Source organism: Ambystoma mexicanum, chromosome 11, assembly GCF_040938575.1.
Source record: "Ambystoma mexicanum isolate Mex_15411 chromosome 11, UKY_AmexF1_1, whole genome shotgun sequence".
NCBI lineage: Eukaryota > Metazoa > Chordata > Amphibia > Caudata > Ambystomatidae > Ambystoma > Ambystoma mexicanum.
Window position 1 is genome coordinate 1,461,193,717 of NC_090934.1, and position 26,010 is coordinate 1,461,219,726.

The 26,010-nt window shown below is 45.5% G+C and overlaps 1 protein-coding gene across 2 annotated transcripts in view; it reads right to left on the reverse strand.

Moving 5' to 3' along the window:
* The window catches only part of IQCH (IQ motif containing H), a 1,923,049-nt gene that overhangs the window by 870,282 nt on the left and 1,026,757 nt on the right, over window positions 1-26,010 (reverse strand). For both annotated transcript variants that reach the window (XM_069625132.1, XM_069625131.1), the window contains one exon: window positions 21,758-22,030. In XM_069625132.1, the coding sequence (XP_069481233.1) occupies window positions 21,758-22,030 (273 nt within the window). The remainder of the gene's footprint in view (window positions 1-21,757; window positions 22,031-26,010) is intronic.

The following is a 26,010-nucleotide window of genomic DNA, read 5'->3' on the forward strand; positions in this document are numbered from 1 at the left end:
GCGGCTGGTTTCTTCCCTGGCAGTGCAACGGACTCCTGTCTTCCTCCCCGACGAGATCCTCTCTCCCCCCGGACGAAGCACCGACTTGCATCCGCTGCCAGGAACAACTGCCCCCGCTGGAGTATTCTCACCACTTTAAGGTACCGTGTCCGCCAGGCCTCCCTTTCTAAAGATTTCTACAAGGTAATAATAACCCCTTAACCTTCTGGACTGGGCTGGCCGCCTTGACCCTCTAACTGGTCCCTTTCTTTTGGTCCAACTCTTTTTGAACCTTTGCAAGACTCTTATGCACTGCAACCGTGTGACCTTGGACACATTTCGTTTTGATCCCCTTAAAGTGGATCCGGCCTACTGGCTCTAAACCCACGGTGTTACTTTGCCTTCCTCTCTTGTCGTGTTTGTGAAAAAGTGTTGGGATCTATTTCAATTTATTCTCTGCTTTTCTCTCCCTTTTAAAACAAATTATTAGAGTGCCATCTACGTTAAGCGCTCACCGCTGTCTGAAAATAAGTGGGGCTTTACTTAAGACTTGTCTAATATTCCTCTAAGGGAGTGTATATCTTTTAGTGACCGTGTTTTTGAATTGCTTACTATTAGTGCCTGTGTGTTTTTCTAGATGTGGTTTTAAATAAATAATTATATCTCTTTTACACCATGCCCTGGTCAGTGTTTACTTGTTCTGCTGTGTTCTTTTGACCTATTGTGAATATTCTGTATACTGCCTACCTCTTCTTGAGGGAAGTCTGACTGCTCAGCCACAGCTACCAAGTGAATCTGTGTGGTACAAACTGCTACCAAGTGGGTTTACTGCCAAACACCTGTAGTCTTAAATCTTTTGCAGTGGTCCCAGAGGGAACTGCACAGGTTTCTGCCTAACACTGGTGTACAGCGGTGGGATTTGTATTGAGTATACACTTTAGAGTGCTTTTTTGAACACTTTAGGACAACTAACCACAGAGCTTAGCACTGAAAAAGCTGATTTTCTAACTATGTCTGCTACGGAAAGAAGGGCAAGAAAATGGAACTTCTAGAAAGATTGTTAGAAAACCAAAGTCTGGGTGGTACAGAGGAATCTACCCCCCCCCCCAGTAAATGTAGAAAACAGTGATGGTATTGATCTGAATCAAAGTCTTGATAATGAGTCAGAAGAGGAAAATGAACCTAATGAAGTTAGCCACTCTGAGCCTCTGTCTGCCTTACCTACTGTACCTACTGGGCCTATACCAGGTCCTACATGTAACCCTGCTTATTTTGAACTTGAGAAAATGAAGCTTGAATTAGAGTACAAACGGTTTTTGGCTCAATCTGAAAGAAACCAAGAGCTAGAGTTCAGGAGAATGAATGCCCAGGCTGAGCAAAAGCAAGCTGAGTTAAGACTCAGAGAAATAGAGCTTAATCATGAACTAGAAATGAAAAAGTTGTCTGTGGAAAAAGCTTCTCTCTCCTCTGGTTCCTCTAGGAGTTCCAGTCCCAAAAGACCCCTGATGCCTAAGGAATTAGTGGGTATGTATGAACCTAGGTTGGATGTGTTGGATTGGTTGGAAATGTTTGAGTATAATCATGGGCTCCAGGACATCACAGGGAATGAGTTAATTCCCTGGTTGTTCTCTAGGCTTCCCCCTGTTGCAACTGATGTGGTAATGGAGTTGGGGGAGGTGGATAAGAAGGATTATGAATGTGTGAAACTAGCTTTGATAGCTACATTTGGGAAGACCCCTTCCCAGTACCTTAAGAGGTTTAGGCCCCTCAAAAAGCATGATGGTACCCCCTGGGCTACCTGGAAAGTTTGAAAAACCTAGAGGATTAAGGGTTACAGAGTTAACACTTATGAAGGAATAAAGAATCTTGTAATGTTGGAGTCAATTTATGATGCCTGCTCTCCCGAGCTCAGACAGCACTTGGCTGATTCAAAGGAATTAGATTCCAGGAAGTTAGCTAAGGCTGCTGACTTGTGGGTTGCCAACAGGGCCACTCACAAGGATTCTGGGGCTACTCAGAAAGAGGATGAGGGAAAACAGCCAAAGAAGGACTCCAAAGAGAATTCTAATAATTCCAATTCCAAAGAGGGCCCCAAACAAAACCAAAAGGGTAAGTCACAAGGGAAACCAAATCAGGCTAGTGTACCTCCTGGTGCCAAACCAGAAGGAGGTCAGAACAAGCCACCACTCCAGAAAGCATTTGGTAAATGCTTTGTTTGTGGCTCTACTGACCATGTGAAAAGAGATCCCAGATGTAAGGGCAAACCTTCAGGGGTCCAGCTTGTCTCCTTAGCCTTCGCTCCAGAGGAGGAAGTACAAATGGCAAGTGGAAACTTTCTATTACTGGCTGATGAACCCATTGGAGTCTCAGCCAGTGTTTCTTTAGTGTCCCTGGGTTTATGCGAACAACAGAACTTAGAGGTCTATAATTCTATCCCAGATAATACTAAAGAGTATTATAAGGACAGTGTCCAGGTGAATAGTCAGGAGACTCCTGCCATTAGGGACACTGGGGCCACCATAACTGTGGTGGACAAATCGTTTTTTCAGGCTGAGGATGTTGCTAAGGCACCCAAACGCCTCACCAAGTTAGCTGGAGGGCCTGTGCAGATGCTTCCCCAATTGCCAGTTCTCATCCAGTGTAATGACATGACTGTAAAGATACCTGTCAGCATACAAAGTGAGGTTCCAGGAAGGGTTCTGCTGGGTAATGACTTAAAAACTCTTGGAGTAGTGTCACATACCCCCAGACCTGCTAGTAAAAGGTTACAGGAGCTCACCAGACCTGCAAGGGAGAGAACCATGAGAGGTACTCCCAATGAGATGCTGATGAAAGATCACTCCTGCTCCACTGGAGATGTCAGCTGCTGTCTCTAAGAAACTAGAAGAAAGAGGGAAACCTAAAACTTCTAAAAAGAACGTTGCAGCCAGCACCCCAGTGCAGCCAACGAGGACTTCCCCTAGGTTGTCCAAAGTTACACCAGTAACACCCCCTCCAGCTGAGGCTGAGAGGGAGGTACAACCCTGTGTGGTTGAACTAGACTCTGAAGAAGAGCTAGTGGAAGGCCAGGAACTCATTGGAGATCTGGATCCTGTTGACCATCCTGAGCTGCAGTCTTTACTGGCAGAAGGTGGACCCAACAGGGCAAACTTCAGTAAGGGACAGAGAGAATGTCAAACTCTGGAAGGTCTTCGCCACCAGGCAGATGCTCAGGCTGAAGGGCAAGAGCCTGGGAAATATAGGTTACACTGGGAAGATGGCCTCTTCTACAATGAACCCACAGAGTCTGCACCTGGGGACAACAAACGACTTGTAGTACCCCAAGAGAACAGACCACAGTTCTTGTAGTTAGCCCATGAGATTCCTTTGGCTGGTCACTTGCGTTTCAAGAAGACTAAGGAAAGGCTCTCACTACTTTTATTGGCCAAAGATGGGGGCTGAAGTAGATAAATACTGCAGGAGCTGCCACACCTGCCAGACTTCTGGTAAGGTCGGCTCCAAGAATGTGGCACCTTTAGTGCCTCTCCCTGTAGTGGGAGTCCCATTTGAGAGAGTAGGGATTGACATTGTTGGCCCCCTTGATCCTCCAACCTCCTCAGGCAACAGGTTTATACATGCTGTAGTAGACCATGCTACTAGATACCCTGAGGCAATTTTTATGAGGACTGTTAGAGCTCCGGCTGTGGCTAAGGCCCTCCTTGGTATTTTTACCAGGGTTGGGTTTCCTAAGGAAGTAATCTCTGACAGGGGGTTGAATTTTATGTCCCACTACATGAAAGCCATGTGGAAAACCTGCGGAGTTACTTACAAGTTCTCAACCGCATACCACCCTCAGACAAATGGGATGGTTGAAAGGCTCAACAGAACCACGAAGAGCATGATAGGTGCTTTGGAGGACCCCCTTAAAAGAAAGTGGGACCTTCTACTGCCATGCCTTCTATTTGCCTATAGAGAAGTCCCTCAGGAGTGAGTAGGTTATTCTCCCTTTGAACTTCTTTATGGTCATCCGGTCAGAGGTCCCTTGGCCCTGATCAAGGAGGGGTTGGAGAGTGCTCCTTCCCCCAAGCCAGTCAGAGTGACTGACTATGTGATAGGTCTCCGAAGGAGAATGTCACAAATGATGGCAGAAGCAAGTGATAACTTGAAAGCTGGACAAGCATTGGTCAAGCACTGGCATGACCAAAAGGCTAACATGGTCGAGTTTACTCAGGACCTGCTAGTTCTCGTTAAGATTCCAACAAGGCAGAGGGCCTTACAAGAAAAATGGATGGGACCCTTCAAAGTTGTGGGTAAACTTGGAGAGGTCAACTATCTGGTGGACTTGGGTAATCCCAAGGAGGCTCCAACAGTCTTCCACACCAACAGACTAAAAGTGTATGTCTCCAGACCTGATGTAGGAGCTTTGCTTCTAGCATCATCAGAGGAAGAAGAAGAGAGTGAAGCTCTTACTGATCTCAGCGGCTTACCTTTAGACGAAAAGATTGAAGGAGTAAATCTCTCTTCAAATCTGACACCTGAGCAACAGGAAGAGTGCAAAACTATGTTAAATCAGTTTGCCTCTCTGTTCTCACTTTCACCAGGCTTGACCCCTTGGGGACAGCATGACATACTCACTGGTGACTGTCTGCCAGTCAAAAGCAGAGGATATCGAATGTCAGAAAATGTAAGAACCCACATCAAAGGTGAGGTGAACAAGATGCTTGATCTCAGGGTAATAGAGCCCTCCAATAGTCCATGGTCTGGCCCAGTTGTGTTAGTACCAAAGGCATGATCTAAAGAACTTAGATTCTGTGTGGATTACAGAGCTCTTAATGCAGTCACAAGACTGATGCCCACCCTTTGCCAAGGACAGATGAGTTGGTGGATAGACTTGGCGCAGCCAAGTTCCTCAGCACATTTGACTTGATGTCAGGCTATTGGCAAATAGCCCTGACAGACCATGCCAAGGAGAAAACTGCATTTTCTACCCCAGTTGGCTTATACCAGTTTAAGGTTATGCCTTTTGGATTGAAAAATGCACCTGCTACATTTCAAAGGATGTTAAACCAGGTTCTGAATGGGATGGAGGACTTCTGCATGGCATACTTGGATGACATAGCAGTGTTCAGCAATTCCTGGGAAGAACATGTGGACCACCTGAGATATGTTTTGCAAGCTCTTGGAAAGGCCAATCTGACCATAAAGGCAAGTAAATGCCAGATTGGACAGAGTAAAGTGGTCTACCTTGGACATGAGGTAGGAGGTGGAGAAATAAAGCCTTTGCCCAGTAAGATTGAAGCTGTGCAAAACTGGACAAAACCTACTACTCAGACCCAGGTGAAAGCCTTCTTATGTCTAACTGGGTATTACAGGAATTTCATTGAGAACTATGGGTCCATAGCTTCTCCACTGGATGTCATGTCCTCCCCTAAATTCCCTAAAAAGGTTAGGTGGAATGAGTAATGCAATAAGGCCTTTGAAACCCTGAAAAAGGCTCTTTGCCAAGCCCCAGTACTCGGAGCTCCTGACTATCACCAAACTTTCATTGTGCAAACAGATGCTTCAAATGTAGGAATAGGGGCAGTCCTCAGTCAACTGGATGGGAAAGGTAGGGAGCACCCCATTTGCTTCATCAGTAGAAAACTGAAGGATCCTGAAACAAGGTGGGCAACCATTGAACAAGAGTGCTTTGCTATTGTGTGGGCTCTGAAGAAGTTTAGGCCATACTTGTATGGTTCTACTTTTGTCATTCAGACTGACCACCAACCCTTGAGATGGTTGATGCAAATGAAAGGGGAAAACCCAAAACTATTGAGATGGTCAATCTGCCTTCAAGGGTTTGATTTCACCATTGAGCACAGGTCAGGGTGTCACCACCAAAATGCTGATGGTCTCTCTAGGGTGTATGCCATCGACTAGAGGTATGAGATTCATCCAGGAGTGGATTAAATCCTCCTGTCCCTTAGTCTGGGGGGGGGGGGGGGCGAGTGTTAGGGAGAATTCTCTCTTTAGGCTGAATTTCCTAACCTAGTGAGTCCCCCAGCAGCTTTGCTGGATTTCTGGAGTTTGTTTTTTTCTCCTGCCAAGAGTGAGACTCTTTTTCTCCCACTCTTGGACATGATTTATGGTGTTCCTTTCACTGTTAATGTGTTTTATGGGCTATGGGGTCCTTTACTCCATAGGGTCTCGTGTTTTTACTATGTGTGTTACACAGCACCCTCCGTGCAGTAACACAGGGGTGTCATAGTGACACCCCACCATAGACTCCATACCCTGGGAATGACTACTGTCTCCCAGGGCATGTAAAGTCACCACTGGCTTTACTAGTCCCAAATTATTAACAGAAACTAGTACAAACCATTATATTGTGGACGTACTGGACGGGGCAATTCGATTGCCCCGGGGTCTGTTAGTCGAGGGGGCACGTCTCTGTCCCCCCTGATCGAGTTTTGGCTGGTGGCAGTGGATACTACTTTTTATATTCGACCGCAAATATATCCTTATGGGATTTTCCCATTGTTCGAGGCTACCAACTTTAATTCTCATAGCCTCGAACATACCGCTGATTTATTTATTTAATATTAATTTGCCGGTTGGTATTTTTTGCCAGGACTCAATTCTAAAATGGCGTTTGTGTTCTCTTCTGTGACTCCAACCCAAGTCGAGCCCTTTGTTCCACTTTTTGGCGGGCTTCTCCACAGAAGCCTCCAAAAGGGGTGCCACTGTGTCTGGGTACCACAGGGGGCGTGGGAGGGGGTTTAGGCACCCTGGACTGAGTTACCTTGGTAACTCAAGTCGCACTCTTGTGTGATTGGCCCAAGTGGTGAGCCGGCCGGCTCACCACTTAGCATGTTTGATTGACAGCTAGGCTGAGTGAATGGGGGTGTGCTGCATAAAAGCAGGACTTTGGGGACTGGAACTTCAGAAGTCGCCACAGGACCTGAGAATCCGACGAGGGAGAAGCTGAGCCGACCTACCACGACGACACCACCGGTGGAGCCCTGCGGAACCGACTCACCACTTCCCGACGACAGAGAAGATCTCCTGGCTGGAGAGGCTTCTTCCCCTGACTGGTGGGCACAACCAGTTTACCTTCTTCTCTTTGCAACCCAGACCGTCTTATGGTCGAATTGCCCGTGCCAAGCACCCCGGCAACCGGATAGCCACTTACCACTGGACCGCGAATAAAAGGACTGCTCCTTTTACCTGAGAACTCCGCGGCTGGTTTCTTCCCTGGCAGTGCAGCGGACTCCTGTCTTCCTCCCCGACGAGATCCTCTCTTCCCCCGGACGAAGCACTGACTTGCATCCGCTGCCAGGAACAACTGCCCCCGCTGGAGTATTCTCACCACTTTAAGGCACCGTGTCCGCCAGGCCTCCCTTTCTAAAGATTGCTACAAGGTAAGAATAACCCCTTAACCTTCTGGACTGGGCTGGCCGCCTTGACCCTCTAACTGGTCCCTTTCTTTTGGTCCAACTCCTTTTTGAACCTTTGCAAGACTCTTGTGCACTGCAACCGTGTGACCTTGGACACATTTCGTTTTGATCCCCTTAAAGTGGATCCGGCCTACTGACTCTAAACTCACGGTGTTACTTTGCCTTCCTCTCTTGTCGTGTTTGTGAAAAAGTGTTGGGTTCTGTTTCAATTTATTCTCTGCTTTTCTCTCCCTTTTAAAAAAATTATTAGAGTGCCATCTACGTTAAGCGCTCACCGCTGTCTGAAAATAAGTGGGGCTTTACTTAAGACTTGTCTAATATTCTTCTAAGGGAGTGTATATCTTTTAGTGACCGTGTTTTTGAATTGCTTACTATTAGTGCCTGTGTGTTTTTCTAGATGTGGTTTTAAATAAATAATTATATCTCTTTTACACCAAGCCCTGGTTAGTGTTTACTTGTTCTACTGTGTTCTTTTGACCTATTGTGAATACTCTGTATACTGCCTAACTCTTCTTGAGGGAAGTCTGACTGCTCAGCCACAGCTACCAAGTGAATCTGTGTGGTACAGACTGCTACCAAGTGGGTTTACTGCCAAACACCTGTAGTCTTAAATCTTTTGCAGTGGTCCCAGAGGGAACTGCACAGATTTCTGCCTAACACCCGGCCACATGGTCGGCTGCGCCGACTGGATCACCATCCGTTGAGTTCTTGAAGGTCTTAGCGGAGGTCTGTAACAGCCGTCGAAATAAGGGACAGGGTGATATGGATGTTTTATATAATTATTTGACCAAAGGCCGATGGGACAATAAGCAAAGTCTTTGATGAGCTCCGCATCAAGGCGACCAGTATGCGAGGTGGAAAAAAATGATCTGCGGGACCTCGATGCACGAGGGATCTTGGGTACACTACACGTCACGTAGGGATAGTGTTACAGGCAAGCCCATGTCGACGTTCCCTTTCGATTCTCGAAAGACAAGATGCAATACTACCCGGTTACCACTGGATGTCGGACCACATGCACAGCATGTGATTCGAAGCAGATTAACAACATCAGAAATGTGGGTTATACAAGAAGAGGTCAAATAAAGTTAAGGAAAAAACTAAACAATAATAGAACGCTTTGGTGGGGTTTTGGTATAAAATACGTGTACATTTATTTCTTGGACGTTGTTTACTTACAGAGGGACAAAAACGAATTTGGTCCATATACTTTAATAAGGCCTCAGTTTTCACCAAGCATGGGATCCTCCTGCGTGGCTTTAGGCTTTTGGCTACCTTAGATTGCAAGATCCTGACCATTTTTCCCCAATTTCACATTTTTTACCACGAAAAATAGCAGTTGCTGTTCATCGTTCAGTTTCCATTTTTCATTTTAAAGTCTCTAGAGTAGCACTTCTTTGGTCTTCATATTTGCAGCAATGAATAAGGAAGTGGTTTTGTCTTTGTTGCGGTCCATGCTAATCTAGTTACGTACAGATACTGCTTCGATCATGTCTGTCTCTTTTAACCTCTACCGTGATATGCTTTCTGCATTTGATTTGTTAACAATGAAACTATCAGAAGACAATAGTTAAACCAGTATCCAAAACTGCATCTTTCCTTTGAATGCACTGCAGGCCGGGTGCATCTTCTATGCTGTTCTTCCATGCGTTGTACCACAAGTGAAGCAGCATCCGATTTGTGCACATCCACCAAGGAGCTCAGTGACTTGCCTTACCTGATACTAGGGCTAAAGCCATGTTTGCACCTCTGAACAATCTTAGAACCGTCAATCACCCGCTGTGATCACTGCACCCAGGGAGGGGGCTATCCCAAGACCTACACTCTGCCCTGTCACTCCAGTCTCTATCACCTCTCCCTTTCGCTGCAATCAACTGCTGCTTTTGGCCACTCCATGAAGAAAACAAACAACGTCTTTGGTGTCTCTTTAGTGCCTTGCCTAGCTCTGAAGCAAGCTTTAGTCACTACAGTCTCTAAAACAAAGGAAAAGGAGCGTAGTCTGCCCAAAAGCACACCTCGAACATCACACACAGAACTAGCCTAGAAACATGGACAACATCTCATCAACATTCTGCACTACACCTGCAGCTATCTTTATACGCTGAAACAGCTAACGGGATTCTTGCAACACAAAAAAGATGACAAAACAACACTAGCACTCCAATTTGAATATTGCCCTTTCATTTATCGGATTCAGAAAATCACCCGGGACGATCAGTGAGATGCAAAATTGTTCCTTCAAAGCTCATCTTCAAATCAGTGGTGTACTGATGTAATGGACTCTAAAGTGCTGAATCTTATGAAGAGGCCATGCTAGTTGGTGCTCCGAATCAACTGTGTGAATAACAATGTCCTACATGTGGTCTTAAACAAGCGCTGAACAGAAAGACATGTTTCTGAATACCAGCATAGAAACCCAGAAGGTACAGAGTGCTGGAACACAGACAATACAAAGGATGGACAATGTTCAGGAACAGCCCCATCTGGATTACACACAAAAGTCTTAAAGTTCACAAGGCTGAAAATAGAAAGCCACAGACGTGAATGGAAAACTGCAGACTATATGATGTCTGCACTTTGCACTCCAGTCCAAGAGGTTTTCCACAATCAGACCCCAAAACCCCCAGTCTCCCCAAGACTTCCTGTTTCTATTACATTAAAAGACTCCGGTGGCAAAAGATGTTTTGGGGCTCAAGAGAATTAAGTGATGGATGCAGTTTAGCTTTGAAATGTAAAGACACTGTGCTAGTCATTTTATTAGTTCATGCAAACTGCACAGATGGGACCACAAACGTGCACTCTTATTCGCATAGTCCCTCCACGCAATTTTGATTGCTTGCATTACCTTGCATCCTCCTCCCTTGTGCCCCTGAAGTTGCAGCTGCTCGACACATCAAGGGCCTATGCAGATACGAATCAGAAGTCTTGCTGCATCATCTATAAGGCAGTCGCCCTCAAGTCACCCAGCTACCTCGCAGAGAAACTCAGCATCAACGTTCAGATAGCGCACCACCAGAAGCTAGGACATGTGCAGACTTGAAATCCGCAGCCGAAAAAGGAAAAGGACCAGAAAACAAGCCTTCTCTTTCTACGCCCCAAGACTATGGAACTTCCTACCCGTCAGCATCAAGCTCGCCCCCACGCTCCTACAATTCAGAAAAGAGCTCAAGACCCACCAAGAAGTCTCGCCTCCTAACACGTAGGCCATCACGTCACCCTTGCGACACTTGACCTGCTAGACGCCCTCCGCCCCTCTCGTCCCCACCACCCTGTACAGCTGTACCCTTCCCCTGTATCCTAGCCCCCACTGTATTTCTGTTACCTCTGAAAAGCGCTCTGTTATGCATCTGTGCTGTTGTATGCCACTGTAAAGCTCTCAGTTGCTTCTCGAAGCTAGGTTCGCACTCAATAAATACAACAATAATTATTATAAAGCACAAGCAATGCACAGAAGTCCTGATGTGCACGGATTTCCGTGGATTGTTTGCGCTTCCTATTGGAAACAATAGTAAATGGCATTTACATGGATTCTCATGGAATCAGACAGCTTTAAGCAGCTGCAAAAAACTGCCAGATTGCATAAGAAACCAATGTCTACTGCCAGCATTAAAATTAGATGCTGGCATTAATGCATTCGGATTTGGATGGCAGGCCAGAGTGGGTGATGGATTAGAATCCGTCCCCTCATTCTATCAAACAAATTAAGGAAAATGACCTAGTTCGTAAAAGAATGAGAACACGTTTAATGAATGCTTTTTTTCACTTAACTAGTATTGCAGACTCGTATTTATTGTTTATTTAAACCTTTTAAATTTAAACTACTGAGTTAAAAAGGGTTGTGGGATATCTCGAAGAACTGGAAATATAATGAATCTCAGATACATCACATGCTTCCATGCAAAAGCTCCTAAACAGCTACGCACTCTTGTCTGTGCTCTGTATCTGTACTCACCAATCTATTGCCCTTGTTAATCTGCACTTCTAAAGGAATTGAGATGTGTCCAGCATTACCTCGTGTTGCCCAATTGGAAAGAGAGCACTCACTCTTTTCGTCCGTGTCTGGACACTGGAGAGGGAGACTGCTATGCAGCTATGTATGGCACAGTTGACCTGAATGGTACCAGAGCGCTAGAGTTAGAGGTTTATCATTCTGATGAGGTTTTGGAAAATGTGTCTTCTTGGTTATCAAAGCTTTTGTTGCCAGGAGCACGTGGCCGGGCCTTCTGCCGGCCTATACAGTAGGGAGAGTGGGGTCGGGGTGGACATTTCTATACAAATTGAGAATGCCTTTCCCCTTCCTTCCTCTTTCCCTTTTGGTCTTTGTCACCGGCGAGAACAGTTTATTTACATGCACCTCCGAGTTTAAGTAAAGTGAAATCGAAGTAAAATGAGAAAAGGGCTGAGGGTGAAGCCCTGAGGTGGAAAGGGCTGAGGACGTGGAGCTGTTTGGCTGTGGTGTGTGAGAAGGAAGCAGAGAGACTCTCAACTCATTCAACTCTTTCAAGCCCATAGAAAAGGGTAGAGGTGCGTGTGCCTTTAACAAGCAGCTGGTCAGCTGACTACTTAAGGCCGCCTCTGTGATCCTTGCAGCGTGAAGCCCTGAGGTGAAAAGGGCTGAGGACGTGGAGCTGTTTGGCTGTGGCGAGTGTGAAGGAAGCAGAGAGACTCTCAACTCATTCAAGCCCATAGAAAAGGGTAGAGGTACGTGTGCCTTTAACAACAAGCTGGTCAGCTGACTACTTAAGGCCGCCTCTGCGACCCTTGCGGCGTGAAGCCCTGAGGTGGAAAGGGCTGAGGACGTGGAGCTGTTTGGCGAGTGGGCGAGCAATGGGTGCTGCACCGTCTCCTGTATTGAGGACTCGGGGCTCAGAGGCGTCGTGATTGGGCCAGTTTAACGGAAGACACAGCTGCTCAACGTCCTCTATTCATCCCGAAAGTAAGTTGCTATCATTCCTGCTCCTCTGATGTAGCCGACTGTAATTCGGATCCTAATCTCGAACATGATCCTGAACTTGACGCTGCTAAACACACACATATACTTTGTGACACAGTATTCGAGGCACCAATTGCCTCAAGTGAACCCGCATACTCGCGTGAGGGAATTCGTCTGACTCCCGGCGCTGCTGAGGAGAGCTGTACTGCTCCAGGTAGTGGCGCTGAATGTGCTGCACCATGCTTCGACAATGCAGCTGTGACTGGAAACAAGTGTCCCGATTACAACGTCAATATTCCCACTCCTCTAACAGTAGTCGCTAACACTCACCTGCTGAATGGTCCCGTGGACGCTGTCTCAGAAGGGGCAGGGTACGGTGGGAGGAAGAGCTCGCTTCAGCGTGACCAGAGTGCCACCGGGTGTGAAGTTGAAACTGGCTGCTGTGAGGAGGGAGAGGCTCCCCCTGGTGGAGACAGTCTAGAAGGAAAGGAAACTGAGTTGTCGAAAGATTGCAACCCATCAGAATTACTGAAAGCAGCTTCGGGTCTGAATGACCTCTCATTCTCTAGCCTGGGCTGCGAGGACTCTATGCACATCATAAAGGAGGCAGAAGCATCGTTCACTGCGAGTTCTCCAGTGTGTGCCAGGGGAAAATTGGACACTGGGTCCTCTCATGAAGATAGCGTTAATGATTCTAGTCAGCAGCAAATTAATTTAAATTCAGAGGGGCAACGTCGAGAACAGAGTTAGAATCTTGGCAGCCTGATTGAGTCGGATGCGAGCCAAAAAAATGCTGCAAGAAGAGACTCGCTGAGGTTTGCGAATAACATCCTACAGAATCTAGTGCTCTTGAACAAAGCATGTTCAAATAAGCAACCTAAAGAACACATGACTCCTGTAGACTCTAAGGCTAAAACAGCCCTAAAACGAAATAATAGCCAGTTGTTGGGGGCAACGGGCGACATATGGTCAGAGGTTTGCTACAAACGGCAGAAGACATATGAACACCTGCCCAATGGGGAGTCGCGGCATGAGATATCTGACATTCACTTGACTTCCCAAAAAAGACATTCCATTTCAAATAGGAATGCAAATGAGGCTAATGAGGAAATGTATTGCAATGAGCACTCTTCACACAACGACTCTATGGATTCATCTTTGATGGAATGTCCGTTCCCTAAAATTCGCCGTGACAAGGAGCACCACTCCGGTAGGATGCTGAAGCTCCATGCACAAACCACAAGAGCAGAAATACCGTCTGTGTTGCCCCCAACTGAATTGCAAGCCCTTCTATTGGCATCCTCATCGATTTCATTGGCTCGTTTTATGAAACTCTATGAGAATATACATGAGGCAATTAAAGACTTAACGACTGTTGTGGCAATGATGAATTCCAAACTGATTCAACTGGAAAAAACCTGTGATCGCTCATATGTAGAACAACACGAGGGCATCAAAAGACTGGATGTAGCCTTCAACCTATTAAGTGAGAGCAGAAAAAGCGATTCAACCGATAAAAGGCTGTTCGCTGAAGTTGCCCGGGAGACACTTGCCCTATTTAAATACGATACAAATCATTCACTCCGGCAAAGGTCTTCTGAGTGCTCCAACCTCGATGGAGGGCAAATTAGTGCTAAGCCCAGAACCCAAGCTGAGGAAGAGCATAACAGGTTATTACAACACCACCACCTTCAAGCTTATGCTTTGATTATGCAAGAACAGCAACGTCTTCAGCCTTCAATCCCAATGCAGCTCACTCTGGTGGGTGAGGAGCCCGCAGTAGAGGTCATGAAGGGCGTTACAGTTTCAGTAGACGAGGAAATAAGGCCTCAGTTTCTTCGGCAAAGACTGGTCCTTGCTCATGGGTAATCTCTTTTACACCAAACGTCGCTGACTTGTCATTCCATACAGCATTTGAGCAGGCTAGATGTGCCGCTAACAAAACCTGCCAGGACACTCAAATGGCATCGACCTCAGGAGTCAGCATTCAAATGGAACCGACTTCAAAAGATCGATTAACTCCTTCCACAGTGGGGCAGCCTAATGTTTATTCAATCTTTACTGGAGAGCCCCAAGCCTTGGGAAAGTCTGAGAAATTGGCACCAAAATCTAAACTTGCTGTTAAAATAACCAGTAAGAAATCAAAAAATCAAAAGGCAAGGAAAAATAATACTTTAAATGGAGCTTGGAAGTTCTTGCGGAACATCAAAATCGTCCAGGCAGTGTCTACTGACTTGGAAAATCAATCTCAAACTCAAGGTAAAAGTGTAAAAAAAATACCTGTTAAACAGATACAAACGAAGAGTACCACACAAACCATGGATATCGCGGTGGAGCTACTGGACCTGTCAACGTACGATGAGCCGGAATACGTGGATCTGGAAGATGCACCATCAATAGGCAAAGATTTGCTGCACAACATGGGAGCTCAACCAAGTGCGGCGCCTATTCAATGTAAGGATAATCCTGTACAGCCGACAGCCAAAATAATCTTGGACAAGCCTGTGACAATTCAATCACGCATCGTCAAGGACGACTGCAGAAATCCCGCTATAAAATGCGGGTTACATGAAAGGTCTTGTGAACTCATTGAGGCACGAGATAGCAACAACTCACTGCCTCCTCCTTTACTCAGTCCGGTGTTCCTCACAATGGATGAGAAGAGATAACAGTGTCTAGCTAATTTTCAAGCTGATAGACTGGGGAGGTTACGGTGGAACTCGGGACGAAGCGACCAATCAGCTAATGAAAATGATTCCCATGGGCCCTCGACCAGACGCACTGACGTCGAGTCTCCGAAAAACAATCGAAGAAAGGCGAAAGGGATTGTGGCTGACAGACATCCGCAAACATCAAAGGAAATTTTTTTAAAGTCAGTCCCAAATAAGAGCATCACTCGCAAGGTAAAAATTGAGAGCTTGGAATCAATTGATAACTTGATCTTGAATCGAGGAACTGTACTTAAGTTACTTTATCTAGTTCCAAGCCTACGTGCCATAACGTCAAATGATCTAAAAATCGTGGAGTTTCCAGTTGAAGGAACGAACGACAAGGTGGTGCTCCACCTAACCTCAGACCTACTTGTTACATCTATATTGGAGGAAAACGTTGCGTTGTTTTCACTGGGCTTCGACGTTTACAAATGTATTGAGCCCGAGGCGTCTCGACCAACCTCCAATGGAGGCTCGGAAGTTCAAAGGGAAGCGTCCTCAAGCCTATCCACAGCACCGGCTCCAACAAGAGACACGGCGACAAAGGATTCACAAGGGCATTCGAGTTTGTCGCAAGCTCTGGATCAGAAACGTATGCAATCACTGTTTCCGTTAATGATAACTCAAACATCAACGAGTGATGGAGGAGTGGCATCTGATGGTCGAAATGCGCAAATAAGAATCACAATTAAAAGAAAAGGACTTTCCGAGGATAACATCAAAGAGGATCCTCAAACTACAACCTCCGCCCCCGGAAATTATGAATGGCATTGGTTAGCAGGGGCCTTAAACATAAAAAATAACCAATAATGCCAGGAGCTTGAACCCCCCATGGAGTGCTGTTTAGCATCCTGGAACACACGAGGGTTTATACATCTGTTTAATACAATCTGGCTAGACAATCTCCATATCGTGTGTTTACAGGAGACATGGTTAAGTGAGCTGCCGGTAATCTCGGAGTTTGAGATTGCAATAAATCCAGCTATAAAATCAAAACATGGGCGCCCTATGTCAGGGTTGCTGATGATGGTGAGAAGAGCATCGGGATGGGGTATTATACATTTTGTCAACCACTCTCCTTATATTCAGGAGACGTTCATTGAAAGAGTCGGTGCACATGAGCATACTCAAGACAGGATTTTAATACTGAACTTGTATTGGAACCATCTACGAGCAGGAAAGACAGATTTCATTGACCAGATAACAGGATTAATTGATCTTCGGGTGGAATCCTTAGGTTGGTCGAAAATAATTCTTTGTGGAGATCTAAACATCAACCTACTTAAGCAAGTAAAATCAGACCTAGGCATACTGGCACAAGCATGGTTAATCGAAATGGGTCTACGAAATTTCCAGATGTTGAATGGAAACACTTGTGGTGACATACCACCCGTTCCCACATGGCACCGTGCGGATTCATCATCTATTATAGACTACATGTCCGTGTCTGAAGCTCTGCATCTTAGGATACATTCGCTGAAGACCTGTGAAAAAGCAAACAGTGATCATGATATGTTACTCATGAAATTTGTGACATCTGAATCTGCTCAAAGGCCAAAGTGGGCACACAAACTCCAGGTCGAATCAAACAGAGTTTGTTTAAGATTGGAGGAGAGTGAAGTTAACGCTGTGATGATCCAGTATTGTCAATTGAGTACAGATCTTGAATACGATCAATTACTGACACAATTCAAAACAAAGGTAGGCCTAAAAAACCCTAACATGGTTCGGGCTCACCACTTCGATCTCGAGATCCTTATTCAAAAATGAAGGATGCATGCTGCACTTAGGAGAGCTCAGTCCCTAGATGCTGCCGCTCGAAAACTGGAAAAAAGGCGGTGAAACAAAAATATAAGAACTGGTTGAAGATGCATAAACATGCCTTAGTGCAAAACGATGCGGAGCAGATGCTAGCTACATTGAAGTATAAAAACTCAAGGGACTTTTGGAGTCTCATTAACAACTTTCAAGCTCCTCAAATTGCATTGCAGTCTTGCATGGTCTCGGAATCCTCTTGGATAGCCCATTTTGAAGCCCTTTACAAAACAAAGGATCAAGGATTTGTCCCATTGGAAACATCTTCGAAACCGTGGGCCCTGACTTTTCCGAGAGAAGACATTGTGTCAATAATCAAGAATGCAAAAAACTCCCGAGCACCAGGCCCTGATGGCCTTACCAACTTTACTATTAAACAGCATCCTGAGCTATGGGCATCTATATATGCGAAGCCCTATTTGACAGAATAAGTAAGTGCCGTAGGACCCCAAAATCCTGGAAATCTGCTGTCATTGTCCCTATATTTAAGAAGGGAGACAGAACATGCCCAAAAAATTATCGCCCAGTTGAACTATTTGACGTTCTGGGGAAAATGTATGCCACAATGTTGCAGCAAAAACGGGTGGCATGGGCAGTCAAGTCTAATCATGTAGACAAAAGGCAATCTGGATTTGTAAAACAAGTAGGCTGCTCACTAAATCTGCTACTCTTAAACCTGATGAAAATTGAGGCGATAAAGTCAAACACGAAGGTCTATTTGGCCTTCATTGACTTTTCCTGTGCATTTGATACCATCGACAGGCCACTTTTGTGGTTAAAACTACAAAGTTGGGGCTGTTCGGTTGATTTAGTAGCAGCAATCTGGGATCTCCACTCTGAAACTTCAATAAAAATCCGTTTGGATCGTTCTGGAAATCTAACAGCACCAATCAAAATCTATAAAAGGGGTAAAACAAGGCTGCCCCATAGCTGCCGCTATATTCAGCTTATTTATATCGGACATAGGTTTATCGATCGATTCAGTAAGTTCTTTTCCACCAAAAGTTGCTAAGTCACATCTAAGCTGGCTGTTATATGCCGATGACTTGGTCCTGATGAACCTAACACCTGTCGCCCTCCAGAGGAAACTGAATGCAGTTGACCAATATGTTGCAACTAACCATTTGGTGATAAACACAAAAAAATGTGATATCCTGGTGTTAAAGAACCTGAACAGCCAAGGAGGGAAAAGAATCGAAACAACTGAAATGGTTCCTAGGTCAGGATTCCATTCAGATAGCCCAGAGCGTAAAATATCTCAGCATGTTAATAAATTCATCAGTCAACTATGGGCCATGGATTACTGAAACCAAAAGGAAATGCAAGCAATTGGCAAGTCAAGCTGTCATCATGAAAAAGAAATTTGGGAAATTCTCAATAAAACCAGTGCTAGCTTTTTACCAGCAAAACGTAATCCCAGTTTTATTATATGGTGCTGAAAACGCTTTGGGTTGTACCCATGAAACATGGACATCGCTGGAGAATTGTTTCTGGTCTAAGGTATTGGCTCTCCCAAGGGGAATTTTGACAGCATATGTGAGATATGAACTGTCGCTCATATCGCTCCATGCTAGTGTATGCTGGACCCTGGTGAGCTTGTTTCGCAAAACTCGCTATTGCGAGCAAATACCGCAATTCGACATCTTTCACGATCTAACACCAACAAACAACAGCATGGTGCCACTGTGGTCTGAGATGTGAAGAGATTCTGAGTGAATATGGAATCAGTTTGGACATGCTTCATAATGACCCGAACGCCGCCAAACTAAAAATCTGGCGTGTGGATTGGGATCAAACTTGTACACAACGACCTGCAGCAAAAATGATGAGTGAGGCGCCGCTCGAAACTCTGGCATTTAATTCTCCACAACGCTACATTGAGTTGTTTCCAGATCCTCAGGCACGAAGAGTGTTCATGATGCTGCGTCTAAACATATTTAAAACCAAAGAACGGTTGGCCTCATGGAAATGTAATAAAATCACAAATCCATTGTGTAGACTATGCACTAAAGACAAGGAAACCCTTAAGCATTTGGTGCTATTTTGCACGACACTTTGATCAGAAAGGACAATCCATCTGGGCCCTTGGGGCCTAACTTACCCCTCCCTTTGTGCCGACGATTGGTGAGCCAATATGTTTCAAGGATCGGACATGAAATTGATACTACCATTGACTCGTTTTCTAATGATAATTGAAAATCGTTTGAATTTACCGTTGGTTGATGAGTAATGAGGATAGTGATTAGACCGCACGGAAGAGCAAATGGGAGGGGTATTTCTAAAGGACTGTGATTCTTCGATGTGTTGTGTTTTGTTTGTAAATATTTTAAAGGTTTGTGATAAACTGATAAAATTAAATAAAAATAAAAATTAAAAAAAGAAAAGGGCTATTTAAGTAGATCATCCTTTTCTACTTTCAGCCCAACCTGCACTCAGCCAGAATCCACAACAGAAAGACAGTCCCCAGTAAGAGATTAACCTGGAGTAACAAACCACAGGGGAGCATTGGGCAGATGGGGAGCAGGTGCAAGTGGGTCTAGGTCACCTGGCCTAAGCCCCGCCCACCTGGCACCTTCCAGGTTGCCGCTCTTTTTCCCCACTTAGCAAGCACCGCCCAACTGGTGCCTTCCTGGTTGCCGCTCTTTTTCCCTACTTAAGGAGCCCCCCAGCCCCTTTTCCTTTGCAGATGGGGAGCATGTGCAAGTGGATCTAGGTCACCTGGCCTAAGCACTACCCACCTTCTTAGCCCTGCCTCATTCTTCCTGCTCTTAACTCTTAGATCAAGGGGGTTTCTTGCCCGGGCACCGGAAGCGAAGGGCTGACTGAGAAAAGGGCAATTCCTGTTTGGACCTGTTCGGACCAGGCGGACCCAGGGCGCCAGCCCCTGCTCAGACAGCAGGTAAGCATGCACCAACATGTGTTACTCCCTCTATCCCCACAGGCCATCCCCCACCCCCTCTCGTCTCCCTGTGATGTTCCCTTGTGCCCCCCACCCTTCTCGCACAAAGGTGTGTCCAGTTTTGCTCGATTCGTCTACCCTGCTCCCCCCCTCTCGCCCTCTCCAGCCTACTTCTGTAGGAGTCTGTCCTGATATATTCTGGTTTCACCATCACCGTATTGTGGCCAATGCTGGATTTGACTTTTATGTACTTCACTGATTCACGGTGCGTCACCCTTTCTCAACTCTCATTGCTCGACTTCCTTTGCATCTTGTACTCATGGTGGCCCTGAATCATACTGTTCCCATCTTCATCTTGTATCCGGGCTTACAACATTATGTGTTGCTACTGACGTCTGCAATTGTATTCAGTCTCCCCTCTTGCTTCTCCACTCTTTTTGACTGCTTACTCTCTGTTTTCTCCTACCCTTACTTTCTTCTATGCACTTACTCTATCAGAATTGTCTCTGGACCTCGTATGATAGCAACCTCGTCTGTCTCCTCCCCCAACCCCTCCAGCACTATCTGAAATGTCGTCAGGCCTAGTACGATAGTCGCTTGTTTTGTTCCTCCCCTCCCTTTCTGCACCTCCCTCTGTCTCCCTCACCTTTTGTTTTTCTCCGGCTCTACCAGAAATGTCGTCAGGTCTAGTACGGTAGTCGCCTGTTACCATTTCCTTCCCACTCTCCCCCTCCCTTCCTTTTCTATGTCTTAGCTCTTGCACTATCTGAAATGTCATCAGGCCGAATATGATAGTTAATTTCACATCCTTACTTTTCATGGCCTGTAAGAATGTCATTGTATTTTCGCTTGTTCCCTCCCTTGCCTTGAAGTCCTTTGAAACACATTGTGCATAGGCGCTATATAAATAAACTATCATATCATATCATATATCATATCATATCATGGCTGTGTCCTTGGCATTGCTATAGTGATGTATCATCGTTTCCAAGGTAATGATGTACACATCTTGCTCAAGATGCAGCGGTACTTCACCCTTTCACAGGTAAGGATGCTCCACACACTGCTCTTGGGGCACTGGTGCTCATGTCCTGGAGCACTGTGCACAGAAGGTATGATGTTGAACTTGATCAAAATTCATTAACTCAATGTTTTGGGGAGCGTATGGTATTTGGCAACATGAAAACCTTAACGCCACCGCACAGACAAATTAGATTGCATCAATGTCCCTCTGTGACCTCTGACCTAGTAGAACATCTCACTTATTTAACATCGTGGTCATTTGTGAATAACGCTGCATGCTCCTGGCAACAAAAGCTTTGATAACGGAGAAGACACATTTGCCAAAACCTCATCAGAATGATAAGCCACTAACTCTAGCGCTCTGGTGCCATTCAGGTCAACTGTGTCATACATAGCTGCATAGCAGTCTCCCTCTCCAGTGTCCGGACACGGACGAAAAGAGTGAGTGCTCTCTTTCCCAATTGGGCAACAAGAGGTAATGCTGGACACATCTCAATTCCTTTAGAAGCGCAGATTAACAAGGGCAATAGATTGATGAGTACAGATACAGAGCAGAGACAAGCGTGCGTAGCTGTTTAGGAGCTTCATCATGAAAAGACTTTGAAACCACATAAAACAAATCTGAAGTGAAGAGATAAGGAAAGAGGCATAGCCAGACATAAGAGGCAAACATTCATAGAAGAGTTGAGTTAAGCATTGGGAGGTTTGAATTGAAGTTGTACAGAAGCATGGCGGAAAGACAAAAGAAGAGAGTGCATAATTGGTTGTATTAGTGAACAGTGAGTAGCAATAGACATTAAAGAATGAAAGTTTGAATGAGGAAGTGGACATAGAAATTGGTGTATTTTACAGAGCTGTAAGACCCGAAAGCAGCAAATGCAGAGCGATAGACGAGATATGTACAAAGAAGTTGCTTGTTTTGACACACCAAGCAATAGGTTTCCATGCAATGGATAACATATCATTGTGAGATTGTCCCTACCTGCTGTAGACTGTAGACATCATATTCCCCAGGCGGCATGGGCACTCCTGCATTAGCAAAGATCCGTTTGCTACCAGACTTGGTGCTGTAGAGACGAGCCACGTCTGGCTCGGATCCCAGGATTGGCACCTTTAGTATGTCTGCCACAGCTAAGTCATCTTTGTGGAGGACACCACCAACCATGTAGGCTTCTTTGCCTTGGATGAGATTCTTGATTCTTTTGAGGGTTTTGGGGCTATACTTGAGCAGAGTGGCCAGGCACATATGATGAGTCTATAAGGAAGACAACACTGGTTAAGCATACTGCATTAGATGGTGGCCAAAGAAAGCACAACTGAAAACATGAGAGATTGCTGATCTGACCGTAGCAAACACTGAACTTGCCTAGGAAACAAGAAGGCCTAACTTGACGGAAAGGAGTTACAAATCATTGTATGAGTGTAAAGCTCGAATAAGACATCATGTGCATTCGATCAGGATCAACCCAACCTGTGCCTTTTCAGGTTAAAAGTACATCAATAGCATTTCAGGGTTAATTATCAATGATGCACCTCTGCACATTCGCATCCACCTTCACTCGGAATTCTTTAGCATCTCCCTACATAGAGGATTCCATAAACTGAGATGACAATGGTGCAAGTGTATGCATCCTTTTATGTTGCCTCTAATCTTAAGATTTGTGGAACAGAGTATCTGGCAAATGTTATTTTTCAAGAGGTGGTGACAGTAGAGAATCGAGAAATGCCATAAAAAAAGAGAATGTGCAGCACAACAGGTTCAATCTGGCCATCCATTCTGGAAACAGAGTACTATAACAGAGGGTTTAATAAGCAGTATAGGTCATGCCTTGTCTCCATTGCACATCTTATGAGTACAACAGGCAATGTTTTAACCTATAAGGAAGAATTTAGTCAAATGCGTTTCAACTTTCTGCTCTGATAATAGTGTATTGTATTACTTTAATAGTAGATACGCAGGGTGAATGCTCACTGCTTTGCACATTCACCTAGAACACACCATCCAAGCCTCCCCAAACTGGGCCCATTAGTCCAGGTGAGTATCAGTTGTAATGAGAACGTTCTAGCCAAGTGAGGCATCTTCATACCCCTAGTTTGCCACTCCAGTAGAAGGTAATGATACTTCTGTCTGGTAGGAGCCTGATGCTTCATTATCAAACAGTGGCATTTGTTAGGCAAGAATTGATGTGGGAGACTACACAACCCTTGTCCTCTTGGTATTAGGTAACCCACCTATTGGTATAGGTCTGTACTACTCACGTTGGTAGTGTGGCAAAGTAGCCAGACTGATCTCAAGAGGGGTAAATGTGAGCTGTAGAAATGAAATACACCAATACAAGTATCCAAATAACACTTACACTCAAGCTTTCTAGTTAAAATAATTATTTAACAGTTGTTTCTAAATAAACAGTCTTTATAAAGGGGCAATGTGCAACAATAAAAATACACTTCAAATTACTTTCCCAGAATAAATACATAGAAAGACAATACTCCTTATAGATGCTTCATACACACTTCCTACACCCTGAGGTGACTTCACTAACTAGGACAGTAATGGCATTTATATATGACCTTTGTACTGTGTAAATTCTGAGGTTGGTAGGTAGGAAAGGTTAGACATAGGACAAAGGTTAAACAGGTTCTCCGATCATGTGAGCACTGAAGGGAAGCGCCCCCAATTTCAGCACGATCCTCCCCGCAATGAGAGACAATAAAGGACTCTCCCGTAGTGGGAATAAGGCCAAGACAGAGTGCGGGTGAGCGTAAATGGGAGTTTATCCAAGAATAAGGCATGCAAAGAACTCTGCAACCTCCGAGAGCGCTCTGTCTGACAATAGCAAAGACAGGCGTATTTCTAATACAAAAAACGTCATCAACACCTAAACACTATAGGGGGCACAAGTTAATTGGGATTGGGTGTCGTCGACTAACTATAGGTGTTGCTGCAGCGTGGTTGGTCTTGGCAGGACGACGTCACTGGTCAGCCTCGTGGGTTGGGTTGGGCCTGGCAGGCCGGCTTGAGGTCATCCGTGCGGTGTTGGTGTGCTGGGGCAGCCTGTGACAATGACGAATACCTTTCCTGTCTCATTTGCCCTAGGCCATGCACCTTGCAGTTATTCAGAAAACGACATTTACGTTCATTAATAAATCGCTCAGCAGCTTATCTTATAAAATAAACGCAACACATGAGGAATGCACCTCGTGAGAGGTCTGGTGGTTGTCGGTTGGGGTGAGATTTACCTGTGTCCTATTGACCGGTATTTTAGGTCGCAGGACGGGGCTCTGGGGCCTGGGCCGAATGATACATGTCTGTCTGCTGCGTTAGAAGTTATTATATGGATGGGTCTCTGTGTCTTGTCCCAATGATGGGGATCGTCCTTGCACGGAGTCAGGGTTCTTGGGGGGTCTAGGGGGGTTTGGGGGATTTATGAGAGGGTGCTGGTAGATCAGTGGGTTCAAACGTGGGTTTATTACCGTGCTGTAAATAACACAGGTGGCGGGCTGTGGCCTTGGTTGCGGCGCCGGGGCCTCTGACTCTCTGAAGTAACGCCAGCTTGGTTGGGGGAGGTGAGGGAGCGCGGCACAAGTCTTAGCTTTTTTATCTGGCAGGCTTGGTAGGGTGGGAGAGGGAATGGCCTTGCATATCCACAAAGGTATTTTCCTCGTGCGTTGCCGATCAGTGAATGCAGAAGTTTTATACTGTTCTGCCTTATTTTGACGTTATTTAGACACACATATATATTTCAATTTCGTTACACATTTCTTTAAGACAGTCGGTTCCAGTACCTTTTCATTACCTAACATTACATTCACTACATTGTGTGCGTATTGTATGTACATTAGACGTTATACGAGGGATATCTAGGTTATGGCCTACAGAGATTGATGCTCGCCGCTTTGGGTGATTCAGAAAACATATATGAGTTCAAGTTTCTACATACTATTGAAAAAACACTTTTACAGATAGAGGTTACACGTTTGGTCAACATCTTTCTCCGTGGTTATAGCAGCACTAGTCCAGACCTGGAGGGATATCATATAACGTTACATTTTTATGGCTTATTCACATTTTAAACAGAGGTAGTTCATTAATACCAATACTTGAATTGTTTTCTACCTTCTTCAGATAGTGATGCTTCAGCTTTTTTCCTCGCTACCCCGGCCTTGCGGTCCGGGTCATACGGGGTGCAATATCACATTGTTACTAATATAATGTTGCCGTGTTGGCGTCTCGGGTTTAGCTCATCTCCGACTTTCTCATGGGAACGCGCTCGCAGTGGATCTGTCAGGGCTGCTGAGGCGACAGAGATGCATGAAAGGCCCTCCAAAGGTGGGGGCCTCGTTACAGTGTGCTGAACTCACACCATGTTTGCTGGGCAAGATGGCGTCTAGGCCTAACTTAATTTTTGGTAAATGCAAAGACGGGGTGCGTGTGGGCAATGTCGTCGGCGGGCGAACCCCCCTCCACCTGGGCCCGGGTGGCATGAGGGTGCGCCCAACGAGCCATGGCCCTCACCTGGGGAGGGAGCTGTAGGTGAGGAGGGCCTCGTGGCCATTCCTCCCCTACATTTCCCCCCTTTCGTTACTTAAAGTAACGAATTTCTTTAGCTCTTCCAATCTTCTACATTCTTGTTCCTCTAACACTGCACCATCCCATGCAGGGGTTCCTTTTATAGGCATCCATGCTCTGCACACCCCCCTTAAACTCTCACCTCTCCTAGCATACTCGTCTGGTGTACATGTTAAATATATACAGTCGCCAGTTTCTTCCAGATCTACCCAGACCTCCTCATACCATTCCAGTTCTACGTCTCGTGGTTCTTTGATAGTGGTGTGCCATAGTTTATCTACTATGTACTTGTCACGGCACATAGGCACTAACTGGTACCTGGGGGTGTTGTCTGCTCCTGTCTGCACATGTACTTCTTGTGTTGCTTTAATTGTACCACCGGAGTTGCCCATTGTCACCATCATCATTGCACCGTTAGGAACTGCATTAGCACAACATCGGAGGCCCACCTGGCACAGGCAGAACATCACAAGGATGATCACCACTATTGGTATCAGGAACTTCATTGTCACTCCAAGCCATGAGGGAACCCAAGAGAAGATATTGTCGAACCACGAGCTATCCTCAGCTCCACCTTCCATTTTCATCTTCTCGCCCAGGTTATGTACTGCTTCAATAACGTGGGACAGGGACCCATTTTCTGCATCTTCGGAAGGTACGAACGT